Raw genomic sequence first — 20820 nt, 5'->3', positions numbered from 1 at the left:
ACGTTGTCCATATTATTTTCATCTCGTTAATATATTTTCTATATTTATGATGTTATTATTTTACTAGTATAACGATTATTGCACTATATTCTATAAGATGGAGCTTTTGTACGAACAATTTCAGGAACTTTTATAACAAAGGAAAGTACTAATTTTTAACATTAACTACCCACGACAATTTACGACAATTACTTTAACCTACGTTCTTACTCTAATTTTTATTCGCTCGCCTAATGATTGAATTTTTAATCAATCATTGTTGATGAAAAATTGCGATGATAATTGCATTGCGGATCTTTATGCAAATGCATATTTTCGTGGATACAATAATACAATTGAAAGATTTGATACAATCGAAAGGACTTGGGCAAAAGTATGTTTCTATCCATTAAATATCATCGATAGTGCTGTACTTTTGGATATTTTACAAAATTTTGCGTCATACGCATTCTATAAATTTTCGTATCTTCGAATCACCCATAATTGCATAAAAATCCACTGTTTTGTGATAATGAATATTAATGACGGTGGAATTTAAGATTCCCGGATTCAGTAACTTGTCTTACTCTAATACATGTATTGCACGTTTTTGGAAGAATAAAGATTCTTTGCTCGAGATCAACGCGACAAATATTGTACTTCGTGGTGAACGTTTCGCTACAGCCTTTCGACCTCTGTGATCGAGTTTACGCTTTTCCTCGATTTTATACTCGATCTCCGTAGCATGCTACTCCTTAAAGGCTCACCGCGAAGCGACGCTCTCATCGAATTCCTCGCACTGCATTTAGGAAATGATCGGAACATGGCGACCGGTGGTGTCTCTTCGTCCTCGCGTTTCCTGTCAAAACATTGCGTTTAAAAATATTGAATCCAATCGCTTAAAGATTTGAATAACTTCCCAACTCGATCCTTCTCTTCTGTTCAAAAGATTTAAAAAGCATTTGAAGAAAGAAGATAGTCCAGTTTTCTTTTGAGAGATTTAACAGATTTTAAGAAGAAAGTAATACGAAAGCATACGAAGATGTAGATCTAACAGAATGCTTGAGAATCTTGAACTTCGAGCTTGAAGATCTGTGAATATCTTTGAAAAAAGGAGACCGAAAGTTCCTTTATGTGATTTTACCTTCCGATACAAGGTACATCCCACATCTTCTGATCTTTTCCAAAATCCTCGCTGTCCTGCAGCGTCTGCGGAAGATCCTTATTCAATGTTTCCGGCAAAAAGAGAGTCAGAAGACCGCCCATAATTTCGAGTGTGCCCAGCACAAGAAGAGGTAGGAACGAGGACACAACATTGAGATAGACTACGAAGGGTGCGAGGATACTAGCAACGTATCCCATTATATGTATCAAAGCTACACCCTGAGCTCTAACCACAGTTGGTAATACTTCAGCCGCATATTGGAGACCGATATTGTATGAAATGTTTATCCAAAATCTACCGAGAATTGCCAGAGAAGCTGTATATATACCTGAAGAAAAAATTTTAGCATTAGTTTTTAATTCTAATTTTTCATGAAATAATTTTAGAAAATTTTAAGGAATAAAAAGGGAAGAAATTATTTTATCTGTCTGTAATTTGTCTGGTTGTCTGCAATAGTTGATACAAGCATTTGCTAAGCTTAATATAAGCGTGCTTAGCTCTAAGCTAAGCACAAGCAATAAGCTTCTTATCTATAAAACGTTAATCTAGCCAATTTGAATCTAAGGGATTGTATTATGGATTACGGCTACTGAAAGCCATATAGCACTGCTGGAGCGCTGAAGCCCATCATTTTGAGGACTATTGCCAACGCCCTTTGATATATGCGGAAATACGAAGCGATCTTATGATCAAAGCAGTAGAAGGGGAAATAAAATATCTATACAACGGATACATGATAGGGCTTGGAAACTATTCTAGCAATGTAGCAAATAATCTACAAGCATTTGCATGTTATAAATATTCCAAAATATACATTTTCTTCCTTTCAAAAAGCACAATGTTATACGAATGAAAAATATTCGTCTGATTAAGTCAGAATTATCGACTTAAGTTATTTAGAAGATTGATCAGTAATATAGAAGGGTGAATATATAAAAACGAAATGTACGAACTATTGGAAACGGCAGAAGCCCAGATGCTGAAGATACCAGAAATGACGAGGGAACCACACGCCAGCCATCTTCTGCCCCATCGATCAAGAACGAGCGTGAGGAACGTGTCAGCAGGCAGCTCGGTTGCTGCAGCAATCGTGAACGTAACAAACACGTCCAGGCCTAAATTATCGACGTTTCGTACGTGACCATCGAACACCAAAGAAATCGCCATCCTATATTTCGTAAAACAATTTCATATGATAAAGAAAAGCACGCTATCATATTTCATGTGAGAAGCAAATTCCTTGCTTCAGAAATGAAGTATTTTTAGACAAAAGATATAAAACTGTTCGTGAGATTTTTACAAGATACAATTCCGATTTTACGTCAATCTATTTGATACCTGTTTAATAGCGATACGAACCAAATAACAATAAATAGAATCGTGATATTCCGTAGTCGTGGCGTTCTAAATAGATCCAACACGGAGTACGTTTTGTCTGCTTCCTCCTCTTTGCAGATTCTGGCACAGGTTTCCTGTTATTAGCAAATTTTTAACTAGTTAATGTCGTTTGTCTGTTTTTCTTACAAATTTATGTGAATCTGTTATGTGTACAAAGATTACGATAAAATCCGGAAGAAAGTTTATGTTATATTTGTATGAGACGATCCTTTCGAAATAGTTTACTTGGACGTTCGCAAATTTTTTCATTTTACTTTATAAAACATCAAACCTCTGAAAGTCGATTATCTCCTTATATCGTACATTAATGTTAATATTGCCATGATCTATTCATAGACTGAGCAGTTTCCAAATGTTTAATCTATTTGTATAAAAATTTTCAAAGATAAAAACAATATACAAATTCAATAAATAACATTACAGAAATAGACAATAACAGACAATAACAGAAATTGACAGCAATTTATCGCTGGCAATTTAGGTGATGAATAAGATATAAAATTACTAGGTTGTAAACAAATTTTCATTACGTAAAAGACCCAATTGGACTTCTATTCAAAGAAAATGATTATATGATATGCTTAAAGGCATATAAATTGGTATTTATAGAACGCACATAAAGCAGGAAAGATCATAAAAGTAGAAAATACGGAAAAGATTGCGGTAATCGGTTTATTTACCCGGAATCGTCTATAGATGTCATCGGGCACCTTGGTGCCGTTGATTCGCTCGAATTTACCAAGGATTTTAATGGCCCTGTCTATCTGACCTTGGCTGACCAGCCATCGAGCGCTTTCCGGTATCAACCATGGCGTACCTACGGCTAGAACAAGAGGAACTGAGGTGACAATACAGGTCATCCTCCAGTCGGCCAAATAATAGGCGATCCAGGGTAGAATGCAAGTTGCAAATGTGAAGAATATTGCGATCGACATATTCGCCGCGAACGTCCTCCACTTTGGTCCAACGTATTCTAATACTGGAATAAAAAACATAATATTTAGAAGAATCATCTCTAAAGGAAATATTCTGTGAATAAAGAATGGAACAATATATTAGGTTGTCGCAGAAATTTCTTTCGTCTCGTAAGGAGATAATAGACGCATACTATTTTTTGTTTTATATTATTTTATTGAATTATATTCATTGGGACAAAATAGATCATACGTAATTCAATAAAATAATATAAAACGAAAGAAACTTTTGGGGCAACTTAACGCAATATGAAGAAGAAAAATTTGAGTTACAAATATATAAAAAGTAGATATACAATATATATATTAATTTAACAAACGTGTTTAGTTCTACGATTAAATCGTGTTTAGATCTAATAACAAGGACTTTAATAATTTCCCGATGATTGTTCAAGCCCATTTAAATTTCCGTAAGTGTTTCGATACTTATCGACAAGAATACGTTTCTATTTACGAATTATACAGGGTGGTTGGTAACTGGTGGTACACGCGGAAAGGGGATGATTCTACGTGAAAAAAGAAGTCGAAAATATAGAATAAAAATTTTTCGTTTGAGGCTTTGTTTTCGAGAAAATCGACTTTGAATTTTCGCTCGGTACGCGTGCACTTTATCACGTCTCGTTATAACGGATCTCACTGTAGATCGTTGTCTCAATTGACGTTATTTTTAAAATTTTTAAAATTTTTAAATTTTTAAATTTTTAAATTTTTAAATTTTTAAATTTTTAAATTTTTAAATTTTTAAATTTTTAAATTTTTAAATTTTTAAATTTTTAAATTTTTAAATTTTTATTCTATATTTTCGACTTCTTTTTTCGCGTAGAATCACCCCCTTTCCGCTTGTACCACCAATTACCAATCACCCTGTATTTCTTAAAGATACAAAAGGTAGAATCACGCGAAACTAGCAATATCATAAATTAACTGTGAATAAACGGATCGTTAGAGTCAAAGGATCATTTACATAATTCAAACACGAGCGTGTGTTACCTTGTTAAGCTATTTATGGTAGATATTGAAAGATCGATAAGCCTGAGATACATATTTATGTCGAAACGAACATTCTCTACGGAAAGTCGAGTCTAATTCGATGAAAACAATTGACTTCCTGAACGAACATATCGATATATATCCACAGTGCAATGACAAGTAAATATTACTCTATTTTCGTACAAGAAAACAGATTAAAACGATGAGAAGTTATCTTGAACAATTGAACTGACCTTCGCGATGAATGAATCTCGCAATTTCACGAATACGTAGACGAAATTAATGTCTGGTGCGTATACGTCCAATAAATTAGAAACGCAAGGTTGTAACTCTTTAATCGCATAACAGGACAAGATGCGATAAACACGTGGAAATATATCATAGTGAACAACGTCTATTTGTAGTTGCCGTAAAATAGGGAGTAATTGCTCTTAATAAAGCAACCGTGTTAGCCACTTAATAGTGGCTTGCTTCTAATCCGGAATCACCTTCAATTAGTTGTAACTAGTGGCTTCCTGATAATTACCGCTCAGTGGTTGTTTCTTTTTTCTTTTTTTTTTTGCTTTATTATAATTGCGATGCTCGAACCATGTTTACCATGGAACTCGCTTCCTTATTTAAAATCACTTTGTACCACTGAATTTTACTTTTCATGCTTCATAATGAACCAATTTATAATTCACAATAAACCAAAATGACGAACGTTCGTTTAAATCACGAGTTTCAGATATTTCTATTCTCTAAAATTACCTGAATTAATTTTTATTAAATAAAATAGCTATAGGATAATTCCACAAATCAGATATTTTGGGCAAATATCTCGGAATTTCCTGTTTAATTCGCCGTAAATTTTTCCAATACGCTCTGGACCTCCTACATATATATAACGTGTCTATACATAACTGTTAATTCATCATTTTCTCGTAATCCTAACAAACAATGCTTAAAAACTTTAACTACATTTTGGATTATTATCTCGCACGAATAAATTTTAAGCTATTAATCGCTTTCCTGAAAATCTGGGTTGGTTATCAGCTTCGGTACGAGACCATCGAGTAACTCGGTACGCATGAACGGAAATAATCTCCCAGTTATATCCAAATGTTTAATAATTTTCTACATAGAAATTTAATGAAAAATAAGAATAGAAGAACCTAGCATTACAAAAATCAACTTCCATGAAATCTAAATATTATTTATGCTGTCTGTAATTTTCAACATCTTCTTTCGCAAATCATCATCACCATCATCATCATCACCATTGCGACAGCCATTCTAAAATATATGTATCATTAATTTAATAGAAAATAAGAGTAGAAGAACCTCACGTTATAAAAATCAATATTCATAAAACCAACAAAATATCGTTTTTTAAATATATGTATCATTCAGTTTGTATTGCCTTTACAACGCGTAGATAGGGCGAGGAGATCTCTTCTGAAGACGAGATATTATTCTCATAGAAAGGATACAGAAAGGAGAAGAAGACGTAAAGAAGCTTCTCTGAGACCACTCGTTTCATCACTTCGCCTCTCAAGGTTTACTGCCTTTAACATTACATTATTCGCGCAGAAAAAGTATTCGCTTTTCTCCCAGCTGTTTCCGTCACCCTGTAATTTCATATCGTGTTACCGTTCGATCAAAAGCGACAACTCATTTATTGTAAACGAAGATTCCGTGCGGCACAGTTAGCAAAGATAAATTACAGACGATCGTATTAATAATAATAATCTGACCGATATCTCGCAATGCGACCAATCGATAAACGCGAGCACCGTCCAACGCAAGGACGTTGTTAACGTTTCGAAACTGATTAACGTTCGTTCTCTTCTTTCTTTTCTTTCGTTTCTTCCTTCTCGCCTGTTGGCTCGTAAAAGTATCTTAGCATTTATAGACATTTTTTATTTATTTATATTTATTATATATGATGGTATCATAATTAGTACAACAAAGTATTATTACGTTTCTGTTATATATTCATGAATATATTGGAATTTCATTAGGATCGTAATAAAGTCATATAATAATTATATCGAATATGACGTCAGAATTATAAATACGGTTATTATAATGCAGACTTTCAATTAAGTAAATTTAAAAATCTATATACAAGATACAAAATTATTTAGCGTAATTATATATTTCACAGTAATTACAAAAATATTTAATTATAAAAATAGTCAAACATTTATTATATTAATAAATCCCGATATTTGATAACCATTTATTACATGTTTAAGATAACTATTTATGCTGTATATTTGTACTAAATAAATGTTTGCATTAAATATCTCGTAACTTCTATGTGCATCTTCAGAAATGCTTCAAACTTTACCAATATAATCATTACAATGCTAATGAAATTTCAGAATGTTTTATATAACACATATTCTACATACATATAAATTTTCTGTGGCAAATATGTAAATGCTTTTATAAACTACTAGGTTTATACGCTTTGCAGTCTCATATTTTCCTCCCACTGTTAGCATTATCTGCAGTTTGTATGTGAGTTGTATGAAGTTGATCGAATTCTACGCTTTCAACGATCTGGTCGAGTGACGTTCTGCTTGAATAAGTTATAAATCCTGGCAGGAAGAAAGGCACGTGTTATTGATATCGACTGGTTAGCTGGAATGTTGAATAGGAATTTAAAGAACCGACTCAAACTTTATCGATAATAAAATATGGAAAATATGACTGCAATTAATACGTGAAAAATAATGGAAATATTCTATAGGATACTTGAATGTTTATTAGAGAATTTTAATAATAATATGGAACATAAAGAAGAAAGAAATTCGATGATACTAAATAATGATGATACTGAAAATTTCAGTGATTTTTATTAATATAAAATTAACATTAATATAAATAAAAACAAAATCTATTATAAATGATATAGACGAACTTTTTAACTAAATATCGTTAGAAAGAAAAGTGACACAAGTATACATACGAAACAATACAAAAAATCCGCATCTATCTAGAGAAATTTGTTATGAATTTCAAAGTCTGTATAAATACGTATACTAATACATAAAGCTTCTAAAGCTCTAAAGTTTTAATGTTTAAAAAAAAGTACAAAAATATTTCTATTAAAATATATATGATATTTTCCACGGTATTTTCTACGCAGTTTCTACAATTAAGGATTTCCTCGTTCCCATCGATTTTCCTCTAGTTGTGAGACCCTCGGATAATCACGTCCCTTTCATTTTATCTTCGCTACGCTCGATTATAAATACGGAACTGAATATAGAATTATTTGCAAATCAATGAATCCGATGATGTAATTTGTTACGCGCTCGAAACGAATTAGTATCACTTATCTTAGTTTCAATCAATACCTCACTTTCTCAAGTCATTGATTAAAATACGATTTACATTCGTACAGATCGAGCCTTCTTTCTCAATATTTCCGTCGAATATTCGTGATCAATCGTTTAATCGACCTTGATAATTAGAATAGAAATAAGAAAATTCGAACGCCAAATCATTAACGAACCAGCCACTTGCTCACGAATCTCGTCAACTTGGCCTTGTTTTGTCCAACAAATTGTAAATTTTTCCAACCTCGGCTTGAGTCATCGATTCAGGGTTAATGCACGTCACCTGAGTTTCTTTGGTCTCGATTTTCACAATTGGAATGCTGTCTGCAGGACAAACTTGCTATTCGATCAAGAAAACTCGTTTCAATGACTCGTCTGATGAACTTTCAATCAGCGTTCTTACGTTTCAACAGAGTCTCTTCAAAAGTTTCAATCAGGGTCTTAACGCTGTACTTTCAGGGTATAAAATATCTTTCAAGGCAGAGACTAGTCTAGATTTTCTCTTCAGTATATTGATATTAGAACAATAACTGGAAAATATATTTCTACAGTATTATAATTGAAATTTTTTCATGTAGAGTTATAATAAAATTTTGTATTATAAATTGCCTGTATTATGGATATCAGACAATGAATTCAGCATGAATTATATCGATCTTATATTAAACAATTTATTAGAATTTTCAATGGAATATTTAAAATGTTACTTGATTGTTTTATATTATTATGTGATATTTTTACGAATTTTAAATAAGTTTGCTAGAAGAAGATGTTCATTTTAATTAAAACCATATACATGTATGTATGTATATATATACATAGATTTATAGTTGTGGAAGCGTTCGTTGTAGAACCATTCATTCGTTACCTTCGCTTTCCGTTGGGAAGTGAAAATTTATGAAAACCCTGGTATGCTATAGTTGTCCAGAAATGAAAAGCAATTTTGAACAACTAATCCTTTGTAATCAGAATATTGTCTCGTTAAAAGAGAAAACAAAATTATAATTGATCGCGAGTACAGAGGGAAAATATTAGTATAGAAAATGATTGCTGTTACGACCGTTCGCGGAGAGACGCGGTCGCGAGGAAAACGCGTCAGCGAGAGGCGTAAATTCTCGCTACGATTCGGTGAATCGACGCTGCGAAGTAGTCGTTCCCCTGTTTCGATTAAGATAACAGAGGTGGTTGAATGAATATGACACAGTAGTAAGTTATATTTCACCGTTTATTCCACAACTTATAACGAGGATAGTTACACTGGTGCGTATGTACGAGATGAGTGAGTGACTGATCTGCGGGTGTGTATACCCGCTCGAAGGATGTTGACCGTTCGAAGGATGTAAAATCAGTACAGTACTGGGAGACGATGATGTGTCGGAGGAAAGCTAAGGATGGGTGTGTCTAGCGCACGGGACCATCGGATTTGTTGGTGCCGATGTTATTTAGGAGAGTGAGGGAATAGGCTTCGTTTCTAATTGGTTAAACGAAGGGTCTTAACCGCCCTCGAGAAATTCCTCGGAAACAGATGTTTGTTTGAAGGACCTTAGCAGGCAAGTGACTCAGGTTTATGACGGATGCTTAAGGCTATTGAGGGTACGCCGTACGGAAGAGCGGACATCTGGTGTCCGTCTGGCCCGCGGTGTGTGACCTGGGCCAGGCAGAGAGTCTCCCGGCGTAACAATTGCGAACTAACTACCTTTAAATATTATAAATATTCAATGGTATATACAAATCCAACTATCTTAAAGTTTCATATTTTTATCTTGCATGAAATTCTTATAAAACAGGAAAATTAATTTTTCTCTGTCTCTCTCCCTCTCTTTGATATAAACGCCGCAGTTAAAAAATAAATATGTATGACCTCATGTATATTCATATGTATTTAAGCATCTTTCTTCGTAACTTTGAATGGTTTTCAATTTCATTTAAATTGTTGCATGGCAACGTGAGTTCTGTTGCAAAATTCATATACTTGTAGAAACGTCAGTCGTAAATCAAGCATAACAACAGTTTTACAGTATGTTGTAGAGATTACTTTGTTATTTAAACTTAGAGATCTTCCTGCTTACAGTAATTACAAAAAGTAACTGTACACCATCGTATTTAGAACGTCATTTATATATATACCAATTAATTAAGACTAAGTCTTAAGATAAGACTGATTAAAATATTAGCTTTCGTATCATTTGTAATACTTTCATACATGCTTATAAATAATTAATGCTATCAAAATGAAACGTAAAAACTGATTTAAAAAAAAGGAAGAGAGACGCTTCATTGGGAAATAAGGATACATACGTACAAGTACTTTTTGTAGCCACTGTGTGGCTTTCAAACTCAATTCCAGGGCAAAAAAGAAATTATTGAAATACGGTTACCTAATATGTACATCATAGTGAAGCAATTATCAAAGGCGAATCCAACGAAAAAACGACACAAAGTGAACTGCCAGAAGCTACCCGTGAACGCAGTAGCCACCCCAGCGAGAAATCCCATTAAATTAGCTCCGAGCAAAGCTGGTATTCTTCCATATTGATCAGCAACCCATCCAAAAATTAATCCTCCGAAGATAGCGCCGATGAAGAAGATACTTTGAGCTATGGTTGGCAGTGCATCATACTGACAAACCCATCCCAGCTGCAACAGAAAACTACAGTCGAATGATTTACTTCTGATCACTATCAGCATCACGGGAATCTTATAGCAATTTCAACGCCTCGATTAAACGAATTTTCGATCAAAGTTTCGAAATTCCTAATGAAGCGCGCCTCTGTCCTTTTTCCTTTCCCTTTGAGGAAAAAAGAAGGAGAAGCTTAAGACCCTGCGCGTTCTCGCGTCCTTCTTCTGGATGCTTCCTACCCCTCGATGAATAATTCTCCTCCTGACGAGCGACGCAAAGTTCATGGAAATCCACTGGAGCAAAAAGTCTTGCAATTTATGTCGAACAAATCTGTGTGTTCGCGCTGTTGCTCGTTATAACGTTTTATTAAAGTTTCTTTTCAATCCGGTATTTTCATTTTCAGTTTCATTTTCAGATTGTATTTTATTTGGCAATGTAACGCTTGAATTTAGAATGTACTCTGTAATTTCACTACATGCACTAATTATTACTGCAATATGTACTAGTAATTCTGTTACGTACTATAATTTTCCTCTGTGGAAATCGACATTGTTAATTTTCCCACTTCTGAACTATCGATCTTTCCACAAACGTTTATTCGACCCTTTCCATCGTTCTTCTTTCTTTCCAAAAATTGTACACTACGCTTATTTTTTATCGAAATAGATCATGCAAATAATCGAATACGACATACACAGTATAAAGGGATTGATTGATAGGAACAGATAAAATATTCAAAAAGCAGGAAATTACAAGTCGAACATTTTCTGTCACCTCGGATGCCACAGACGCATAAGGGACGGTGGTATAATTAAATTCCCATCCTTGTTGGCAATCTTTCGTTGGCCACGATGGGTCCGGTACGTGGCTTCCATTTAGCAAAATTTCCGTGTAATTTACATCGTACATGCTGCATCTCGAGTAACCTTCGCGGTTGACTGGTATCGCCAGCGACAGCCTGAAACGAAGGAGAAGATAACGTAGATTGGTTCACGGTCTTCGATGCCGATGGACGTTCCGACAAGCGAGTAATTAACTTTCTATTTGAAACTCGACAAAAAATATTGGGAATCTCGAGTATTTATTGAGCTAATAATATTGATTGTTAGTCGAGTCTGATAAAACGTATTTGACTGGAATTTCATTTAAAGCGAAGAAAGTTATTTTCAATTGTAGCTGGATGTACGTTAATTGCTGTTTTCCTGTCTTTACAAATTACTCATTCCTTTGTTTCATCAGCCTTTTCGATTATTATTGTCTCGTATTATTATTGTCGAGTATTGTCTCGTGGTTATTATCTCAACGCTTTTATCGTGTCAATTTATTGCGTTGTGTTCATACGGGTTTGTAGAATATATAATAAACAATGCAATGAGAAATGAAAATGAGAAAATTTTGAAGAATTATTAAATTAGGTAAATTGAAGGGAAAGAAGTTCTGTGAAGGAACTGGATTGGATCTAAACAGATAATAAAGAAAGATGATCCAAGATTTGCGACCTCCGACGTATGTCGAAAACACTTACTCATTAATAACGAATGTCATTAAGATAATTCAGTGACGGTAATTGCGTCTGTTATTCTGATGAATGTTACATAACGAGATAGGAAGTCGATGTCATGATGACTGGCGCTGTCTGAATCAAATCAACCCTATTCACAACCAGATAATACCGTCAAACGATGTTTACATTATTATAATATGAAATCCAATTTGAAGGCTTCGTGAATTTCTATTATCCTTCAATGAAATTATGAAATAATGGCGCAATTTAATGATAAAGATTATTATTATTTCATTAGGCTTGCTGTATAATTTGCTAGATTGTCTTCAACCAGATCAATATATCAATAATTTTGGCAATGGCTATCATCACATACTTTATCGAAAGAGAGAACATTGGTTCTCTTTGATTTTCGATCGTTGAATCGTCGAAAGAAAACTTCGCGGCTCAGAGAAAGTTCTCCTACAAACACGTACATAGCATAAAAATCGGTAACACGCGGAAGTTCTACAGGAAAAAAATCAAAAAGACTTGCTGAGCAAGGCAAGAACTTTCCAATAGAAGGTGAGCATAATAATAAATAACACTTGCACGGATGCTTGCGGAGGAGTCGTTGACTATATTAAACTAATACTAATTATGAAACAATGTAACAGTAACGGTACTAGTCGTAATTAACATACTATCGTTAACATTATCGTGATATCGAAATTTCTTCCCACAAGATCACCGATTAATTGCATCGATTTGCGAAATTCTTAGTGTTCGATGATTATCATAGTCGAGGAAAGGTATTTACAAGACATTAACATCCGCATCTAATCACATCTCGTAGCATCGCGACTTATCACGCGTATCGCCTAACCTTTACATGAATATTGAACGAACGAACACTTCGAACGCATTATGCAAGTGTACGTTACGTTTTTCATTCGCCGGTAAAAGCTTTCAAAAACGAGTTAATGAGCGAATGATACGTGGCATGCGCGAAAGAAACGAATGCTTGCCCATAGAATAGCTGAAAATGATTCGAAAAGTATACTAGCAAAATAACAAAAGATTCAGATGATAACTGACCAGTCGACCAGGATTAGTCACAGCCTTTTAACAATTCTATCGATTTTTTGCTACTATTATACTTATTTACTCCAAAGCTAAGATCCTATCTAGGCTAAACTAAACGTTAACTATGACTCACAGTTGGAAAATGCACTTATCTTATACGTAATCATTTATCAATTACTGAGTTCGTTAAGTTCTATTTTTGTTTGCTGAAAGGAAAAAATCTTCCATTAATTAATCATCGCTATATCGTTGTTTGCTATTGTCTTTCGTCTGATCGACAATCATTTACCCATTCCATCGTTGTAGAACTCTTCATTTCTGGTTCCTATAATCTGGTATTTAATATCATCGAATTTATTTTGAAGCACGTGCACGTGCCAAAAAATTAGGTCACGGAAGTTTTATGCATTTCTGTGAAATCTGAAAGGGCAAAATTGCAAAGTACACGTGTGACACGTGCAAATATATAAAACATCGGAAAGTAGCACGCTTTGTAACGTTTAATCGAGGTAAAACAATTTTTTATCCAGCTTCTAGTTTTTTCTTTCGCTTCCTTTATATTCTGAAAAATATGCGTAAAAATCCGCAGGCTACGTATTATGACGTAAACGGAATGGAACGAATCAATAATAGAATAAATTAAATAATATTAATATTAAAATATTAAATAATATTAATATTAAAATATTAAATAATATGAATATTAAAATATTAAATAATATTAATATTAAAATATTAAATAATATTAATATTAAAATATTAAATAATATTAATATTAATATAAAAATTATAATAATAATAATCGATAATAAAAGAAATTAAGGACAATGGAACACATATTCGATTTATACTAAATATCCGCGGCTGTCCTGATATTTATTGCCAGTCGCGTACATACGTTCAAGTTATAATTTCTAATACCATTAGAAAGTTAGGAGAATTTTAATCGAGAACGAGCTCTATACCCTTTGAACGTAATTTGTTCGTCACTTAATCGCTGCACGCGGTAAACACTAACGAGCAGCTCTTAAACAAAAGTATTTGTACGTTATGGTCAACAACGGGGTGACTAGTTATTAGCGCGTTCTCCTGTTTCATTGAAATTTTAATTGCATCAACGTAGTACGTTCTATGGTCGACGTCTTAACATAATTGTACGGATCGAATGTCTTTACGTAAAACTGTCCCGTGCATGTTGACGATTCGCGGCCAATCAACGATATCAGGCCGAATGTTACGTGCTCGACGCTATTTTTTCGCCTTCACGCTCTCATTGTTTGCGCGAAGGTTCAACGCGTTCGCGCGGCGTACGCGATAATACGCGCTCCGGGAATTTTATCCAAGGAGCATTGTGCGAGCGCAACACGTTGCGACACCACATCCTTTGCCTCTCTCGAAACGTCTTAATAACGAATTATGGTGCAATCGAACCATGCGCGTATAGCAAAAAGCAATCGTTTCTAGCCGTTCACTTTGAACACCGCGAAGGTTAATTTGGCAACTACATATATATCCATGTATTGTGTTTCTAACGATTGCCAAATGCTATTTTCATGCATATAGTGATGCCATCCTTTTGTTACGAAGGATTAGCATCAGAGAAATTTTCGGCTTATTACGCATATTGAAAATGTAACGTAAGATTCATCTTTTTTTTCAGCAAATATGCAGAGATACGCACAGGTGCGTTTGAGTATTAGAGCACCTACTGGTTACATTTATTGGAACGCTCTAGCGGATTTTACGCTGTAAAACATACGACGTGAATGAAAGTTCGGATTTATAATAAAATAAGCAGAAGATACAATCGGAAAAAGGATCTCAGCAAGACGATAGTATTAGGACAGCGTTAGGAAACGGTAGGCCAAGAAAAGCCGGTCGAAAGATGATTCGTAGAACTAAAGGAAAGTGTTGAGATATTGATCCGTTTCATAGCGCCGATGCGAGCGAAAAGCGAACTAAAAATTGCGCGTTTAAGCACTAAAATGTCTATATACTATCACGAAACTACGAAATATTACTAATCTTCTATTTACAACGAAGCTCGTAAGTCTCGTGACCAATTTACACGAAAAAAGATCGAGTTAGAGACACGATAACGCGTTAATGAAACTTCTAATCTCTAAATCTCTAGAGAGAAATCCTTAAAAGCTGTAGATCCTTAATAAACAATTTACCGATTACGACGATAAGTCCCCTGATGCTCGTAACCAATTTTACACAGAAAACGGATCACCAAAGTTGCAAGACTTTCGAGTTGGAGGGAATGACGCGTTAACGAGAGCGTCGCGACGTATAATGTTTACAAAGTTTGCGTGGAAATTAACACGATCAGGAATAAGCTGGATCGTTGTCACCGTTTACGATCGTGTTTCCGAGATGAAAGAAACAGCTACTATTATGCAATCGATCGTTTCGAACTAGTAAACGGCGTAGCGAAATAAAACTCGGTGTAAGTCTTAACATACGTTCACTAGCAGGAACGTGTTTTATTGAAACTTTTACGACTCGCTACCGGCTGCCCCAGCCGTTGCATTATTTGAATAACATCGAAGGTTGTTGACCTAGCAACCGAACGAAGGTGCGATCCAATTGGAGGTGGATGTAATTACACCTTGAAATACCTTTCGTCATCGAGCATTTCCAATTCCCCGCCGAGTGTCCTCCATTTTTGCGCTTAGTCTTTACGCTCGATATCGTCGCGATTTGCAAGCACTCGCTAGCAACAGAATGTGCGATCGTCGTCGCGCGTCGCCGTTTCGACAGAATTAACGTCGTTGGAATCTCACAACGATTGAGAAACCGCATATTTACTTCGCGCGAAAACCACGATGAACGAGTTATGTCTCGTTCGGGCTAATTTCTTTGAAGTAGTCAATGTGTCGATTTTTAATTTATGCTTCAAATATGTAATATCGGAAAATAAGGATAGAAATTTTTTTCCGATTACTTACAATTTATTAATATTAAATTGAATATACAAATATAAATTGGACAGAGAACGATATTTATTTAACGGAAACTAAATGCAATACTCGTATCTATATCAAATAACTTTGCAGTTATTTGATCACTCTCGTCACAACGAATCTAACACACACACTCTCTCTCTCTAACAACTCTATCAATTCTCACGACTCTACTCTTCGACGACTCGAAACCTCCAACGACTCTACTCTTCGACGACTCAATTAGCTCTGATCTTCGCCAATAAACTCCTGCTCGGTCGTGCTCGCTCTTGCTCTCGTCCTCTCTCACACACACACACGCACACTTTTCGGCTCACATACTCTGGCCTCTCGATTGCCACTCCTTGAAATGTGGAACCGTACTTCTGTTTTGACGCTGCTTATCTTTTCTCGCGTCACTGTTACTAGGCGCTCCTGGATGTAAACAAACCACGAAAGACGACGTACACGGTGTTTTCTAATTTCAGCCGATCTCCAATCAAAGCTATTCTACGATATTACAAATATTAAGAATCGAAGATCCAGTGTGGAGAATTTGAAGGGTTGACTCTGAGATTTGAGAGTAATTTCAGAGAATAGAAGCTTAATTCCTGCGATTACTTCCTTCACATACTTCCCCATTTCGGATCTTGACACTACGCAAGCCTCTTTCGGTCGTGCCGTACACCTCGCTGCAATATGTCCAAATCCGCTGCACTCGGAACACCTAACACCTTCTCCCCTCTCCGGACACTTAACACTTAGATGATCCTCACTACCGCAAATGAAGCATCTTCTTTTCTACATTGCATCTACAGATTGACTGGGCTTCCCGTTCTTCTGGGTTTTAGCCGGCTTCACAATCGACTTTGCTCTGCGACTCTTCTGCTCTTCGTACATCACTAACCTCTTCCTCAACTCTTTGATTGACGTAGCGCCGTACAATATAGCCTTATTGTTCTCGTCGTCTATTATTCCATCCACTATGTATTCCACCTTTGCTTCCTCCTCTATGTCCACATGGCTGGCTATTTCGAGCATGCGGTACATGTAAGCCAAACATGCTTCATCACTCTCCTTTTTTGTTTCTTCAAGTTTCTGATGTACTTGCCTACTGTTGACTTTCCTCGAAAATTCTTTCACTAGCCCCCTCTTCAACTCATGCCAAGTCCTGGCATGACACTCGAAGCTCGCAAATATTTTCGCTGATCCCTTCAGCAGCTTCCTGGCGTAGACTGCCTTCTGCCCATCCGACCACATGCACGTATCAGCGACTTCCTCGAACGACTCGAACCATCGTTCGACATTTTCACCTTTGTCGCCACTAAACGACTCTAATGCATCTTCGACGTCTCTAAAACTCAGTGTCGAACCAACACATGCCCTTCGACAATATTCATCACGGTCCTGATACACCTGTGGCGGATCGGTATCAACAGGACGCCGACAGGTCGAGGCATCAACGCGGCGCAACACCTCCCGGGCGATCCGCGGGTACCAACCGCCAACACTAGAGGGCTACGACGACAACGAGTCTGTCTGTCTAACTCGCTAGCGGTCGAATATACGAGCGATTGATATAAATACCGCACCTAGCGAGACTCCCTCTACGTCTAAGGCAGGGACTACCGGGCATAGCCTTACTGACGAGTCCACCGGTAGTCCCGGGACGAAACGCAAACACTCACACTCTCTTTTCATTCGCCTCACACCCTTCGCGTATCTCTCTTGTATCCTCTTGCGTTTTTCTTGTCATCTTCATCCTCACTTTCGTCGTCGCTTTCTTCTTCCGACGATATGTCGTTACCATCCATGGCCGCTTGTAGCCGTGCGCGTAATTCTACTTTTCTGCCCGCCGTTTTTAAACCTAAACTAGCGAGGCGCTCCTTCAACTCCTTCGTATTCATTTTTTCAACATCTTCATCTTCGTTACAATCACGCTCAGCTCTCTGTACGTTTCCTAAATCTCGTTGACCGGTTAGCTCTTCACCGCCCGTCGATCCCTTAGGATACGATTGTCCAGCCCTACACGCCCGATTCAGCCTTGCAATCAGCACTGACCTCGCACCCGATATAGGGAGGTTCATACGCGCGAGCTTACTCCTCAGCTCCTCCAGCGTCGAACCCTCTTCACCCGACAATCGTTCGCCCCCAACGTTTGCCCTTTTTCACACTACACAAACTTAAACAGTCAACGATATCGTCTTTTACCGCACCGCGTACCGGTAAATTCACAACTAGCTCGAATAGCTCTGTTAAACCGTTTCGTTTTCTGTCTTGTCCAATCCCGGACGAGCCCCCAAAAATATGTAATATCGTGATATAATGTATTTACAAGGAGTGGACAATAGAGATGTTAATCAGACAGAAAAAGACGATTGTTGTTCAACCTGAACTATTCACGCCAAACGTATAGAAAACAGCGCAACTAAATAACTAGATAGCGACTCGACTTTTACCAAAACGCAATCAACACTCTCTCGGCAACGCCACTCCCAAACTCTGTCTCCGCTCAACTCGCACTCGGCTCCTCGACTCACACTCTGTTTCTCGACTCACACTCTGGCCGTTGTCGCATTCTATTGCCTTTTTCCTAGGCCCGCCGCACACGTGTTCTGCAGACGCTCGTAGCCAGGGTCACGTAGGTCTTTTCCACGAAACTATGCACTTGAAAAGACCCATGACACATTGATGGGCCCGATGGCGCCTCGGCTCTCGCGACATTGTTCATAGTTCGCCCGATATTTCTTAGGCCTTTCGTCCACGATACTACATATATGCAGTGGTGTACTGGTCATCTTTTTTCCACACGTTTTTAGCTTTTTAGCTGTTTGTGTATGGCGCCTAATCAGCCAATCAGAAATAGCCGGTATTCTATGAATCCTTTTCTTCAATGCTCGAAGAGCTGGATATTTATCCAAAGCTGATGCCCCAAACATATACTCGAAATTTTCAAGGGCCGCTGCAAACACGAAGTCCGCCCATGTCGTCTGAAAAAAGGTTTGTATACATTTATTTTGTACCTCCTCTATTAAACAATTTTTTTAATTTACCTTGAAAAATGTGAAAAATCGAACTCTTAACTAAAGATCACTAGCTTTTTAGGAAGAATTTGGATTTTTATTTTATTGTCAGAATTTAATGGATAATTTTAGAAACTTCAACCTTTGGAGATATTTGTTAATTAAAAATGACAAAACTGGTATTATGTAAAAAAGAGTAATGTGTATCCTGAATCAATGTCGAATGGAAATTAGACAGTTCTATAAAAATAATCCTTCTCACGATTCCACAACTTCATAGCTTAATTAAATACAATTCTTCGGCGATATAATTACAAATACATTTACAGGAATTGTGTAATATGATAAATATCTCGTTAAAGAAATTGGAATCGTAAATTCCGCGGATAACCAGCGTTTATCATATAGAGACAGGGATTTGCAAAGAATAAAAGTTGTAGAACGTTGAAAGGCGTTGAGAGAAACGCGATGTTATCCCGTTATTCGTTAACGCAACGCAGTTAAAAAAATCCCGTAGGAAGATTACGATAATAGATAACCTGAGTCGAGTGTTTGTCGGGGGATCTAAAAGATTCTTTCGAGTTGAGCGTCTGAGATTGCAGAGAAGAAAATTTGGAAGCCATCGAATTCGTGATGTCGATAGAAATCTTCAGTTGGAATCGTTGTATCATAACGTAGTCTGCTTATTGTCGATAAGACTTTACTAAACTAAAAGTGACTACTAAAAGTTTCTATCCTCTAAATTCTATCTACGATTCTATAATCTAAAAACTGACTTTTGCAAACAAACTGTAACATTCGCTTAACGGAAAGACATACGTATCTTGTTTGTACTCGTCTTTTCACAATGAATTCTTGAACGTCTGTCTCTCTGGTGAGACAAATGCAAAGTCATCTCATCAGTTACTCACCTTGCTTCAAATCTCCAAGAGCATCGACGAGCACGTCGCATATCATCGCATCCCATTCGTTCCTTCCCATTAGATCGTACTTCTTCGCCAAGTATCGCGCCACAGCGTTACTCTGCGCTACCGGTTTCCCGTCTATCTCCAGCACAGGCAGCATTTTATAAGGCATTGCTAAGAACAAACATGGCTCATATGAACACTGTGTAGAGGGAAAAGATCGATAGGAAATCACAACACAGCTTCCGAGGCCGTTGCGTTCTTGTGAATAAATGAATCGAAATCATTTCGGTTTTAATGAACATGGCCTAGTAAAGAAATACAGAAATGTCTTCTTTCTCCTTTTTTTCTTTTCTTACGATTACGATGGACAAGGTGTCGCGTGTTTTTGACTGTTGGGAAGAACCTAAAGTTTTTAAAATCAAGGATAAAAGATCGAGTATAAAATTTGTAATTCTCACGGAAAGGAACGAATCTGTCTGATGCGGTGTACTGAATGTACGAGGAACGATCAGTATCGTTTTGCGGGAAGACCTTATGCAATGATAGTGGACTTACAACTGCGAATAAAAAATTCACGTCGCATAATACCAGACACGGAAAAAATATTAGAAAATGTACACGGTTCTTGTAATGAAAATTGAAATGCAAGGAATATAAATCGAATGTCTCTTGCGAACGTAATTTTGTGTTTTACACCGTTACACCGACAGGATTGATTTACAGACTTACGTTGATTTTTGGTTTCTCTATCTGCAAGCGACATATAAGATTATATCGAAGACTATGCTGCGTAAAACTTTTATTATACTATTTACGATAGAAATATCGCAACGGAAGATCGAATTTTATGTCTGCTTTGTTCTTTCGACTTTTTAGCTATGTTCTTGTTCATTTCCGAACTGATTTCAATTTTT

The 20820-nt window shown here is 36.4% G+C and overlaps 1 protein-coding gene across 1 annotated transcript; it reads right to left on the bottom strand.

Annotated features, from left to right (window-relative positions):
• Nucleotides 1-558: 558 nt before the first annotated feature.
• Nucleotides 559-15329, bottom strand: LOC117216645 (organic cation transporter protein-like; the record flags this gene model as incomplete). Its single annotated transcript, XM_033463527.1, has 8 exons — nucleotides 559-838; nucleotides 1124-1472; nucleotides 2098-2312; nucleotides 2504-2616; nucleotides 3223-3521; nucleotides 10217-10475; nucleotides 11233-11416; nucleotides 15205-15329. Coding segments are annotated over 8 exons (1725 nt in total), but the record flags the coding sequence as incomplete, so codon positions are not given.
• Between the last annotated feature and the right edge of the window lie 5491 nt (nucleotides 15330-20820).

Source organism: Bombus bifarius, unplaced genomic scaffold (genome assembly GCF_011952205.1).
Source record: "Bombus bifarius isolate JDL3187 unplaced genomic scaffold, Bbif_JDL3187 scf7180000010280_frag, whole genome shotgun sequence".
NCBI classification, from domain to species: Eukaryota; Metazoa; Arthropoda; class Insecta; order Hymenoptera; family Apidae; genus Bombus; species Bombus bifarius.
This window is presented reverse-complemented; position numbering and strand designations above follow the sequence as displayed.